At 35.8% G+C, this 14455-nt stretch overlaps 1 protein-coding gene across 8 annotated transcripts in view; it reads right to left on the reverse strand.

The window, feature by feature from the left end:
• Positions 1 to 358: 358 nt before the first annotated feature.
• The window catches only part of ZFAND6 (zinc finger AN1-type containing 6), a 52480-nt gene continuing 38383 nt past the window's right edge, over positions 359 to 14455 (reverse strand). For 5 of the 8 annotated variants that reach the window (XM_020900688.2, XM_020900687.2, XM_070478250.1 and 2 more), the window contains 5 exons: positions 9677 to 9847; positions 8345 to 8453; positions 7335 to 7435; positions 3567 to 3680; positions 359 to 1284 (listed from right to left, as the gene is read on the reverse strand). In XM_020900688.2, the coding sequence (XP_020756347.1) occupies positions 1136 to 1284; positions 3567 to 3680; positions 7335 to 7435; positions 8345 to 8453; positions 9677 to 9830 (627 nt within the window). In that variant the 5' untranslated portion in view covers positions 9831 to 9847 and the 3' untranslated portion in view covers positions 359 to 1135. Of the gene's footprint in view, positions 1285 to 3566; positions 3681 to 7334; positions 7436 to 8344; positions 8454 to 9676; positions 9848 to 13494; positions 13605 to 14455 lie in introns of all 8 variants that reach the window. The other 3 variants (XM_070478249.1, XM_020900682.2, XM_070478247.1) reach the window with 1 other exon arrangement.

Below are 14455 nucleotides of genomic sequence, written 5' to 3' on the forward strand. Positions count from 1 at the left end.
GGCTGGCTGCCAGGTAAGTTTAAAAACCACACAACAAATGGCTTTTTGGAGATCTTTCTACTCCACAGTTCTCCAGCTCTCCATGTTTGAGTTATGCTCTTTCAGTTTCTCTAATCCTACTAGAAAAAGAAGCTTCTACTAGAACTAATTCATTGTGACAGAGTTCAGAACAGAGAAACAAACAAGAGCTAGAAAATATGACATGTTCAACTCACGGGAATGTAAGATCACAATTTATCATTGTTAAGTATCAGTCACAGATAGATGTGAGAGCTCATCTCACAAAATCAGTAAAGCAGAAAACTAAAGGACTAGAAGTCAAAATGAACTACCAGCAAGAGTAACGGAGAAAAAGTAATGCAAGGAAACGTTATGGTTTTCCTTTTTATTTAATCAAAGACTGGTGGATAAACATAAATACAACACAATTACTTCAGATCATTCTTCATATTGTATACACACAGACCGATGAACATCATCTGAAAGAAACCTGCAGTCAGCAATGAAATGCGTACAGCTTTTCCTTCCCTCGCTCAAAAAAACTTAAAAACACACAAACTTAGAATCTCATCAGCACACACTCTCCTGTGACAAATGATTCAGACATAAATAGTGGGTGCAAAGAAACTATATGCTAACATATGTATAACCTTTGTTAAGGAAAAATAGAAGCAGCCATAATGATTAAGATACATTCAGTTACTGGTAACTAGCTGTGCCCTAAAGGACATTATCAAAACAGAAATCGTGCTGCAGAGAAAAGCTATATATACATACACAATGAGAAAATAAACTGCAAGATTAAAGCATGCATGTTTAATACTGGGAAAAAATCACAGCCCTCCAAAATTTCTCCACATTTGTTATAAAAGCCCTCTGCACTCAACTAAAATTAAAATGATCTTAAAAGGATAATACTCGTAAAGTTTACTTTTTTCAGCCACAGAAACTGCAATGGAAATAAATGTTCAGAGTCATTTTCAAAACAAAAACAAAAATCTATTCTTCTGATGACATGTATGATTAAAGGTCTATGCAAGATACATTGCTCTACATTCCCAATGACTAGGAAAAAAAACCTCAAGTCAGTTTTTAGTTTGCAGATGGTCAAACGATTTTGTATTCCATCAGGACTTCAAATCTTCTGGATCTTTTCACCAACAACTACTGGATTTTCTTTTCTGATTTTCTCAGCAGCATCAGCTTTGTAATTGTAAGAGCAATTGTGTACATCTGAGTAACGGTGTACACCACAGTAAACATTTCCACACCGGCATTCAAACCCTGAAAATGGATTAATACACGTACATGAGTTGAGTGCAAGGTCTAAATACTAAACTCTCTACATAATTAATGTTAAAAAGATCATGTCTTTAGGGCAGTAATCTAAAGAATCATTCCAAACTAGCAGTTGCACAACCTAGTACACTCTCAAATTCACCAGCTGATGGCTTCAGTTCTTGTTACCACCTACAAACATAGGTCTGTGCCAGCCCAAGTCACAGCCATTTCTCTGAGCTCAAGTTTCTTCACCTGAAACACAACCGCTTCCTATCAAAAACAGGACTGATAAACTGAAAATATAAGACATTTCTCAAATACTACAATGTGAAAAAATAAGCATACTGTCAGAAGACAACCTTAAGTTTTAGTTAAGAAAGATGAAACTCTGGACAGAACTGTTAACAAAAAAAAAAAAAAAAAAACAGTACACTAGCTTTCCTTGGCCAGTCTCCAATGGAGATGTGAACTGTAATCTGGCTCAGTGACTAAGAGCATGAGATCCAGTTGCAGTTGCCTAAGCATGAATCTATTTACTAACACAGGCAAATTACCAAGCCTCCCTGAGCCCCAGTTTCTGCACCTCTAATTCTGGAAATCAGTTATAGTAAGAATTAAATGAGAAAGTATTACCTGCCTAACATACAGTGAACATGCAATAAATGCTACTTATTTTAGGGAAATGCCCCAAGAATTGAAGCCAAAAGAGAGAAATAAGCAGGGTGAATAGTCTTTAAATAAAACTAGTCCTGCACCCCTAAAAAGGATTTTACTGTATGATGGAATTGTTAGAACACAGGAATCAATATTTTAAATGTTGACATTTGATGCAAACTTCTTTTGTCACATTTTAAAAAAAAACTTCCAAAAGATATTCTGTAACTTCATATTTTATTTTTAAAATTTCATTATTATTATTATGGCTGCACTACACATCTTGTGGGATCTTAGTTCCCAGGGAGTGAAAAGTGTGCAGTCCTAACTCCTGGACCACCATGAAGTCTCCTGTGACTTCATAATAATGAATGAAAAATGAAGCCAAAAGTAACACCAGACTAACAAGACTGGACAAGATGGAAATTACTAAGTCGCAGCCTTTTTTTCATGAAGTCTAAGTTTCTGAGATTTAGAAACAGTACTTGATACTATACATATATATTATATAGTATATACACACACACACATTTTAAAATGCCTTATTTGTTCATGTTTGTATTCTTTAAATAAATACATTTGCCAAACATAAGCTAGTCTTAAAACATCTTTGATATCAGACTATAAATCTCCTTTCCTCTTTTGTCTACTCCTTAGCCACATAACCTTCCTAAAACATAATTTTGCTCAAAATCCTATCTATTGTTAAGTCAGTTTCTTAGGCAGAGTATTCAGCAGAATGCCCTTCACACAGTAAACAATAAATGGAAACTATTTATAGCTGCCACTCTTCCCCATCAGTTAACCACAGCACACATCATCAGCCTCATCTGATGGTTTCAAACACCCTTCTGCACATATATTGTGCTACATTCCCTATTTATGGTCCCTAAACATGCCCTATTCTTTTCTTTCTCTGAACGTTCATTCAAGCTATCTTTTTTTCTGCCTGAAATGCTCCTATGTCCATCAGTTATAAGTCCCACTAACCTTTCAGGACCCAGCTGAAACATCCTACCTTCCGGATTCTTTGATGGGCCTCTGCTCCTCTCCTACAAATTATCAATAACTACACACATTTCTGAACTCCCAAAGCAATCTACTTGACTGCATTTAAATGTACTTTCTTTTTGCCAAATAGTCAAGTAGTATTTCGAACATTTTCCCCCTCTCTTAGTACCATCTAATAGCTCTGTTACAGCAGTCAGCATGTACTGATTACTTACTGGGTGGCAGGACAGGTCTATCACCTTACATGTATGAACTCTGTGAGCCCGCACCACCAACCAATGACTGGCCGTTTTACACACCAAGTACTTAAACACTCTCTCTCACACAACTATCTGGCGTTCCAAAGGCAGGAGCCACACCCCTGCCCTTTCACAGAGCCTGGCACACTGACCTTTCTTGTCTAACATTCTCAAATGCAGCTAAAATGGATTTTAAAAGAAAAGCTACTCATTTCACTATTAGGTATGTAATTAAAGCTACTTTTACTTAAGAAAATTCAGGAGGTGAAGCATATCCATTATTAACTCACACAGAAACAATCTTAATTGAAGCCATTAATATTAAGTCAAGCATTATCTTAAATAAAATCTTAATTTAAACCTTGTAACTCAGGCCCTTACCAGTAAGTCCCACTTTCTTTCTGCACATGAAACAGCGATTCTTTTTCTGTTTTGGTTTTTCAAGAGACTTGCTTTGCTCTTCAGATGCCTGCTGTGCCGTTTCTGATACTGAAGCTGACAAAAATAAGGTGGTGAAACTTAATTGTACAATGAGATTCTGAGGTGAGGTGGTTGCTACCCTCACCTGCCCCCACTGATCTGTTTATTCAGAGGATAACTGAATTTATTTATTTATTAACATGGAAAGATGCCCACAGTTAAGTTACAGAGTATATAATATGACCCCCTTTTTGTTAAATGCATATATGTATGTTAAGTATGTATGTATATACACATGCAGAAAAGCTAAACTATACATTGAGATGTTAACAATAACTCTAGAAAGTGCTTATTTTTTAAATTTTCTGATAATTATGTATTTGATCAATAAAAGACATACAACACACAAACACTACTTGGGTATTCTGAGGGGGAAAGAAAGAAAATGTGTAAGAAAATGGTCACATGCAAACTTCTAAATATTGCTGAGTCAGAACTATGTAGATTTCAAACAATACAAGGGAAAGAAATCCTAAAACCAAGATTCAGTGGACTATTAAGTATGTTCAAAATTCTCAGAATATTTCATATAAAACCTTTAAAATATGGGGAATAAGATATATTGATTAAAACATTACAATTAAGATAGTAAATTAAGTAGTGAACCCAAGGCCATCTGCACCAAAATTCAGGTCAAATTATTGGCCCTACACCCTAACTTATGGGTTTAATAAACTGGAAACCTGTCGTTCCTAACTGATACACATTCCTCACTGTATAAGTGAGATACTGCTGTTTATTAAATCACAAGGCATAATTAAAAGAGAAAGATGCTTTAATATAGTAAATTCTCAATTAAACATGAAAAAAATCCTTCAGAGCCATGAGGACCAAATGGAAGCAGTGCCACCCACCTGGTGACAACGTAACCTGATTATGAGCAGAATACCTACAGAGAAAAAAGCTGTTTCAAGGACACCACTCTGAAAACTCCAATAAACAATGTTAGGGAATTCTGGTTTAGGCACATAACAGCTACTCATGTGCCTTCTTCCATTTGGGATGATTTTCCTATCTAATAAATTCTGCTTGAGGGATACAAGTGGAACAATAAGGAAGAGAGAGAACAGATACCTGGGCAAATCACCAAACCAGCTGACCCTCCCTGGGAACTGAGGGGGCTGGGAGCTGGCAGCAGGAACACACACACTAACAGCCTACCCCAGGAAGCACCACAGCTGTCTAGTGGAAAGAATAATGGCCTGGAGTCAGGTGCCCAGGTTCCAGTTCCAGCTCAAATGACTACAGCACTTGAGTCAAAGATGTCTTTTGTTTTTGTCCATCTATTAAGTAGATGAAAAAAATATTCTCTGCATTTATTCCTATCAAATAGGGAAATCACAGGTATATTGTGTGTCATGAGTGTGTGCATAGATACACAGTTGTATGAGGGTTTATAATAAGACACTTTCAATTCAACAGTATAAGGAAAAGACTTTTTTTTTTTTTTTAAACTAGCCTAAGAGATTTTACACATGGAAAACTAACCCTCTCAAACTCGTATGAAACTTATACCTGATTGTTCAATGATTCTGCTATGCTGAAAATATAAATGCTAAGTTCTTGAAAGGTACTTAAGTTAATACTGGTTTAAGTTAAATCACTGAAATTACACACGAAAAAAAAAAGAAGTCTATACAATTTAAAACCCCACTATTTAAAACCTCAATAGTGGTACAGAACACGCTTGCCAATGCAGGAGATATGAGAGACATGGGTTTGATTCCTCGTCAGGAAGATCTCCTGGAGGAGAGCATGGCAACCCACTCCAGTACTCTTTCCTGGAGAATCCTATTGACAGAGGAGCCTGGCAGGCTATATACAGTCCATGGGGTCGCAAAGAGTTGGACATAACTAAAGTGACTCAGCATGCACAATTTCTCCTAACATAGCATCAAGACCATCTTTTGCATTAATGTGCTCAGCACTAGGTGAAGAAAACTGTTGTTATTATCCATATACCATAAATGAGTCTTCGTATTATAATAGTTTACCAACTTAAAATCTTTTTTTTTGGTCAAACTTGTAAAACAACCAGTTTTATTCTTAAGCAGCATATATTTTCTCACTATCAACATTCTAAAATTTGTTCAACTTTAAGACGTAAATAACACCTTCATGGCTGGCAGCCTGTTTTCATTCTTCCATCCTTGGCTCTCTCTGGAGACTGCCAAGCAACCCCTGTTTCTCAATTCTCTGCATCTGGGGCCTGAAAGTAACCAGGATCTAGATAATGTATCCTCTCCCTGGTGCAGACTTGGTACCCTACCTGCTCTTCTCCATTCTGCCTCTCATCTTCCAAATTGGGCCAAGGAATTCCAAACCTCAGACAGAAGACTGCTCATACGTTTAAACACCCATTTACCCATCTACTACCTCCAATTGAGTCTTTTAAGTTTTGACTACTTTCAATTTGCTCTATCTAAAATCTTGTCTCACCATCACTTCTTTCAACTTCCCTGGTGACAACAAACACATCATTGCCGTTTCAACTGTCATCCAATTAAAAGATTTAACATCACCCTTGTCTTATTTCCCATGTCTAATGGGTAACTAAATTTTGGGAATTTTTCTATTTATGCTTTAAAAAAATATCCTTTGTCTCCGTCCACCCTTAAACTTTTCTATTTAACTAAAAATAATAATAATTCACTTATAATAATCATGAATATTTACAATATTCATAATTACATGGAATATTTATGCTGATCAGACAGTTACATTTTCTTTCTATAGCAAAATGTGTAAGGAGGCAAATTATGACAATCATTTGTTGGGCATGAAATCAGAGGAAGGGGAATTAGCTAGCTTAACTAAATTTAAACTTTAGCAAACTTCAGCTAAGATTGCCAGGTATACCTATCATCACCCTGTGAACACCATGTACAGTGGAAGGCTTCAATGGGTATGGCATCGCGTCCATTTAAATCATGTCACAGGTCAAATGACACACAGCTCATCTTCGGGCTTCTTCCCAGAGTATCCTTCTCAATTAATACATCATTTCCACACACTAGTAGAATATAACTAACCAAGCATAGATTTTTTTCACAGCACCCTAAATGTCTCCTCTACTAGCTCTGCCCACTAAGAAAGCCTTCATACACATATTCCAGTCTTCCTAGATCCACTTCACCTTGGTTCACATAATGGGGATACAAAGAGCATGGGCAAGAACTTGAGATGCCATGCTATAAATAAGAGTAACTGAGCATGACTGTTAGGCTCAAAGTCACACGTGGGGAAAGGGAGGTCACTGCCAGTCAAAGTAAATAGATAATCCAAGTCCAAAGCAAGAGATTACTCTTAAACCAGCAGCCCTGGTTCATGGGAGAGGAAAGAGTATTTAGGTTAAAACAGACAAAACAGTAAAAGAGAACAATGTAACACAACCACTCATTCATTTAATTATATTTGTCAAACAAAACAGATTTTTAGATTTCTATGTTGATGCTGATGACCTAATTACATATAAGTAGGAAAAGGCTCCCTATATTTCAGTCAATTAAATACTTAAGAATGTAGAACACCCTGATCATAAAGAAAACAAATATAAAAAATATGTATCAGGCAGGCAATTTAAGAAACACATGCATCTAGGAGAGTGCCTGGCTAGGAATACTCTAACATTAAATAAATGACCAAACATATGCTAGATTATGTACAAACCTTGCAGGTCTTCTGTTTCAGGTATTGCTTTGTCCACAGATGTACTGTCCACTTGGGAAGATGATACAGACTCTGATAAAAGTGACTGATTTGACACAGGGCTAGAAAAGCAAAAATATTTAAATTTTAAAAGATGATCTCTATTCATAGCTAGAAATTAAGTGATTAATTAGTAAGAGTTCAACATTATTTAAGCAGATCATTAAGACAGGAATTAATCAGAAATTAAAAAAAAAATAACTTCTACATAACTACAGAATTTTGAAATTTGAGACCAATTTGGACCAAAAATTTTTTTATTTTGAAATAAAGCCACAGAATGTGTCTACTGTGTATGAATTCACTAAATGAACACTAGTATGATAAAGACATGCTTCAGGAACCCTAACACAAAGTTGTATATGATGTACTGATGGACACAGGAGAACCAGAAAAAGGAACTTCAGAGCAGAAACTTAGTATATGTTTCCTAACAGCAGGGTAAGAATGAAACAAATATTTCTGTGTTTCCAGCTTCTAAAAGACTTCAGTTAAAAAGAAAATACACTACAATACAAATAGATACCAGGACGACATCATAATATTAAACAGAGAACAGGATCACATGATATTAAACAGAGAACCTGTGACAAACCCGTTTTTTAATACAAATTTAATACAAATACTAGTATTTGCATCAAAGGCCTATGACTAGAAGAACTTAACATGCTTCAAAAGGACTTCAAGGGTTGGTCAGAATACATTATGAAGAAAAAGAAAAAAAGCTGTCTGAAAAACAACATCTTTTCATTAAATTTTAAGACAACTCCCTACTCTCACCGTAATGTAATACCAATAAAAAGATTTTTTTGACTAGTCAGTGATAATAATGAGACAGATACGATTTTCTGCTAGTTAATCCTAAAGTGACTTTAAATCGTTTTCCTTAAATAACAGAACTGACCAGATACAGAAAAAAATGCCTTACTTTTCAATAGCTCTCTGGTCACAGTTCAGAGGCGGCCTCTTACCTTGGCTGCATAGATGAAGCTGTTGAGTCTAGTGCTGACTGAGCCTCTGGGACACTACCGTCTGTGCACTGGACTGGTAAGGACTCAGACAGACTTGTGACAGAAGGTGCTGCAACAGGACCACATCGCACGTTAGTGACTCTGTGCCCTGGGCGGGCCAGCACCTTATCTAAAAAAACCAAGATCAGTTTCCCACGAAATACAGTATACGGGTTTTGTTTTACTATGTAATATGCTGGTTCATTACTTTAGCTAAAAGTTTTCAATAATTTTCCTATGAAAAGGATGCTAATTTTACCACACACAAAATATACATAGTCAAGACCTAAATGACTATTTTTTTAGGATTATCGCCAAAACTCTTTAATTCATAAATGTCTTCCAAATAATAGTGCACAACGAGATCTTTAAAATAAAAAAGAATTCAGCAGTAAGGCAAATGTAAATTCAGAATTAAAATCTGCACTCAGGTTATATTATTTTACCTGTTCTTCATAAGGCAAAAACGTAGACAATGATTTTACAAAACAATATAGTAACTTATATTCACTTAATTTTAGCCTCAAGAAAATTTAAAGAAGTCTGGCTTAAACAGGAAGCAATGATGAAATAGACTCCACAAGCAATTTTAAATGAACTAAGTAACAGCCTGCACTCTCATTAACCACAGAAACCTACACATTCAGGCATTAACATATATGAGAACTATCCTAGATGAGTAAAGTTCATGTTCAAAATCCCTTTTTACACAATCACTGACGCAAAAGCCACTTCAATTCCAGGAGAATCCTCTGACAGAAAAATGAATAAAGAACTCAAGTGAACTGGGGATGAACAAACACCCTTTTCTCTGAGTCAAACTGCCCCACCTCTCCTTCCTATGTAGAATGGAGGCTTTCTCTGAAGTCATCTGTGGCTATCTAAGTGGAACTCTCTCCTCCGACAATTACGTTGGCCTCAGAAGTCATCCTAGAGAAAAGAACCAAGGTCCTCCTCACACAGCCCCCACTCCTTCAGAGCTTATTTTCCAAGACAGCTCTACATACTCGGAGTGTGCATCTATTTTATTAATTAGTAAGATAACAGTTCTCGAGCACAGCACCTAAGACTGAGATGGATCTACAGTAGTTCTTTTCAATGAGTGGAGATACTCCTCTTTCTCTTGCCTTACCAATGATCCTTACAATGTGTACTGAGACATTTTCCTGATGTAAATGTAGTAAGGCAAGTACAGTGTGAAAGGGGAAAGAGGTGCCAGGTATCCTTTGCTATTCAGGTGTATCTCAGTTATGAACAGCACTGTGTTTTACTTACCAGGTAAGAACTACTTACCAGGTGGGCTTATTCTACCATTACTACTATTCTGTCTTTGAAGATGTTCTTTATAGCACACTGAACACATGCCATTCGTACGAGGGTTTCCATAAAATCCGCAGCCAGTGGAACAAAGCATAGGCACTTGGCTGTGATTAGTTTCTTGAGCCATGTTCCTCTGTTGCACACCTGAAATTTACACAGAATGAGCAGAGAACTCTGATACATACTACAATCATACATTATCCAAATCTGCTTTATGTAATAAAGGAAAATGCACATATACTCCTCCCTAAACCACTCTACAGCTGTCTGAAGTAGAGAGAGGAAAAAAAAAAATATCAAAAGGATACAAATCTGAACTTTTATCTCTGACCCTCACTGTACAAAAGGATTGTACTGGCTCAAACAATGTTATGAACTAGAGAAAGGTATCTGATCTAAAGACTCCACAACATCAGAATGGTAAGAAAAATCCTTTAAGTTTAGTTCAGCTTGGATACCTAGGAATGAGAAATACAGTTTGCTCTTTGTTGTATTAGTAAGGCCTAATCACTTAACTTTTGCTTAAAAAGTTCATGTTTTAACTTGCATAATGTTTTCTGTTTAAGAAGCATTTAACATAGTATCAATGCTGGTGAAGATGTGGAGAAATACAACACTGGTAAAATGAGAAATTGAGTCAATCATTTTAGAAAGCTACATTGACAATTCATCTTAAGAGCCTTGTGAAAGATTGCCCTTTTGAATCCATCATCTCCTTCAACAGAATAACTTGGGTAGAATCAGAAAAAAATTATAAATACATATGTATATATACACACACATACACAAGGCATGGATGTCACAGCTTATTTATAATGCTGACAAACCTATTAATCATCAGTAATTATAAGAAAGAATAAATCTAAGGATGGGAAAGCTAATAGATTTTTTTTTTCTGATGTGTATCTTCTCTGTACTTTTAAAATCCTTTTAAATGAAGTACTACTATATAATTGGGGACAAAATATTTAAAGTACTTAAAATTTAAAAACTAACAATCAGAAGAACTGTTTGGGAACCAGAGGCAATAATCAATTACAGCAGACAGAAGAACCCTGTGTGCTATTTCTCCCACACAGCAAGCGGCTCTCTGGCAGGAATGACAAGACAGATGGTAATAACAGGCTCTATCTTATTAAAAAAAAAAGCCTCCCAAATGAAATGAAGGTTACTCCAAAATGGGTGCAGGTGTCTTACAGAGGAGACTATGTTCAGACATCATAAATGATAAGACTAACAATGAAGGACAGTGTTTTGCCACTGAAGTTTTCTCGAATTGATAAACAATGAAAGAAACCTTCACTATTTACCACTAACATTTTTTTTTTCACCTAAATTATTTGCAAACACTGTTGTGGATTGAGGGGTGAATGGGGTGGGTTTAATGCAAATTTCAGAACCAAGAGCAATAATGCATTTGACTGGATTATAAAACAAAGCAGGTTTAGCATTTACCTTTAAAAAGAAAAACTTAAAACTGTTGATAATCTTTAGACCTTTAGGCCTAGGAAGAGAACCTGACATTTTGAAAAACATCTTTTTTACTTTATGAAGCCAAGTCATCTCAGAATCCAATGATGAGTAAACAGCAAAGGTGCTAAGAACCTGGAAACTCATCAAGGAGTCAAATCATGACATACAGTACCATTATATTCTTGATCACCATACTGTCAGAGCAAAATTCTTAATTTATTAAATCCTGAGACTGAACACACACAACTTGTTAATATTTTGTGTGACAAACTGGGAAATACACATAAAGCATTCCTGCTGTATACAAAGGTATGGTGAGTGAAGAAAAAGCACTTGAACAACTGTTTGAGTTACAAGCTGAGTCATCTTCACAGAACAGGTTTTTTGTTTCAAAGAACTGACAAACTGATTATTTAGACTTGATTATATCAGATATTTTCTCAGAGATGAATGAAGCCTATTACTTCAAGAAAAATAACTAATAGTATTTACTGCCAAGGACAATATTTAAATAATAAAATAAAAAAGCTTGACAATAATTTTTAGAGAGTCTCTGAAATGATTAGTGAAAAAAGTGAAAGTGTTAGTCGCCCGGCCATGTCCTAGTCTTTGTAAGCCCATGGACTGTAGCCTACCAGGCTCCTCTGTCCATGGGATTCTCCAAGTAAGCCTACTGGAGTGGGCTGCCATTTCCTTCTCCAGGGGATCTTCCCAACCCAAGAATCAAACCCATGTCTCCTGCATGGCAGGCAGATTCTTTACCATCAGAGCCACCACGGAAGCTGATTAGTGGTGATATTAATGACATGTAAGTATTGGTTCTATTATCAACATCTGGGAGATCTGCATAAGCCAGGAAACCAATATTTTCTAAATGACCAACATACGATGGTACAAAATTATTCATGAACAAAACACTCACTCAAAGGGAAAGACAGACCCATGGGTTTCAGAGTAACTGGACAGAACATTTTTACACAGTATGAGATTCTACACTGCAATTTATCCCTTTAATAAACTACAAATTGTCACATTTTGGTGTAATATCAAAGAAGAGAGATATCTACTATCTGAAAAGGTTATCAAAATACTCCTTCCTTCCTTTTCCAACTACATATCTGTATGACACCAGCTTTTTTTTTTAAAAACATTGTAACAGACTGAATACAGAGGCAACCATGAGAATCCAGCTGTTTGTTCTAAGCCAGACCTTGAAGAACTTGCAAAAAAGCGTAACAATGTCATGTTTCTTACTGAACCCTTTGAAGGGGGTGTTATTTTTCACAATAACTTTTAAATAAATTAATAACTAATAAATATTTGTGACTGTCTCACTTTAATTTGTAATATGGTGAAATTTTCACAAGATATGACAGACACAGGCTAAAGGTCCTCAATGTACTCAATAACTTCTGAAAACTCAAAGGTCCTGAAACCAAAAATTCTGAGACCCTGCTGCTGTAACTAGCACCCAAGCAGCACCAGCTCAAGCAGACAGACACTGACCCTGGAGATGGGAGTACAAAACCCCCTTACTCTGAATATATGAAACAGACATACATGTAATACATACACAGATAACTGCATCTGTGGGATTAAAATTTTATGGAGGTAGGAAGCCAATAAGGAAAAAACTGTTTCAAAAGACTCCTGGGAGTGGGGTGGCGGGCAATAAAGGAAAAAGATTGAGACACAGTGTTCTTATTTTCACAGCTTGCTGGATCTTAGTTCCCTAACCACAGATCGAACCTGGGCCCAGGCAGTGAAAGTACCGGGTCATAATCACTGAACAGTCAAGGAATTCCCAAGAAACACTGTTCTAAATCACCAACTATTCTATATTGCATATTAATGACATTAAAATTATATAAGAATTAAAAACTTTCTCTACCAGTACGGACAAATTTTTCAATATATGCTGGCAATTACAAGCATCCAGAAAAGAGAATTATCTTATTTCTATAAAAACTCAAGCAGAGAGTCACAGGTAAGAAGTACAACATGACCAGGACGCTTTTTGTATCACAACCTCTGCTTTTGAACAGTAAGACTAAAATTCAAAACGTTGTAACAATTTCCCCAAGCCAAAATACCCTGCACAGTAGCAAATTAGCAGTAATTTTGTAAGTTAAAAGCTTTCAAAAACAACTATTATCGTGGCAGATAAAAAGCACAAAGGATTTCACAGGAAAAGAAGAGAGAAATAAAAGGAAAAAAAAAAATCAGTTTTATTTATTCATGGTTAGGCCACAAAATGTTAACTTTCCGTGAAGATTCAGAAAAAAGACCAAGAGCCATAAAAGGGTGTCCCAGTTTACCTTTATGTGTAGTGGCAAAGATGGGGTGGCTCTGGAGAAACTGAAAGCCCGAGGTCCCCACGCGCCGGTACCTTTCTGGTAGGTAAATATGAAGGGCCCACGAACCTGGCCTTCAGGAGGAAAAGAGGAAAGAGAAGGAGAAAGCAGAACAATTCCTTGAGTGCTCTAGGTATTGTGGGATTATAGAACCAAAAATCCAAGGAGGTAAAGACTGAGATTGTCAGAGATACAGAGAAAAATGGATTAGCACGGTGGAACTGAAAAAAAAAAGTACGAATTAAAAGAATTCAGAAAATGTGATTTGACTCTTAATAACATTCATAATTAAACCCACACCTGACTGTCCTCTCTACCTTCCTCGGATACTTAGTTACTCAGAGTTTACTACGGGCCACAAACCATTTCTATTGTTTTATTTATATTATCTCACTTAATTCTCTCCAGAACCCTATGACATTGGTATTACTGATATCCCTATTTTAAATGAGAAAACTGATATTCAAAGAAACCTAATAACTTGCCCAAGGCCACATATCTATAAGCTTTGAGGTCAATGTCCTTTTTTTTTTTTAAATCAAAAACAAAATTAAAAGAGAATGACTTTCAAAGTCCATCCTGTCCTGCCAAACCTACAAATTTGTGAACATTCATGAATTCTTATTCTTTTCATTTAAAGGTAATTTAAAATTTCATTCATTTATTCAACCTTAAAGTTGAATATGCAGCTTTTAAATTTTTTTAATTATGCAAATTTAACTAGCTTAACTAAGTTCTTGAGAAACTTTTTTTCCTTTATGTCTTTTAACCTAAGAAATTTTCATTAGCATAAAAAATTCAAGATCAAATACTTTTAAGACTACAAGGAAAGTTCATTACTAATTATTAAAATTCTGACAAAAGAACAGCAATGAATGAATCCAACATAGACTCAATTATAACTGCAAATACACATCAAACTTAT

This window comes from Odocoileus virginianus, chromosome 16 (genome assembly GCF_023699985.2).
Source record: "Odocoileus virginianus isolate 20LAN1187 ecotype Illinois chromosome 16, Ovbor_1.2, whole genome shotgun sequence".
Classification (NCBI taxonomy): domain Eukaryota; kingdom Metazoa; phylum Chordata; class Mammalia; order Artiodactyla; family Cervidae; genus Odocoileus; species Odocoileus virginianus.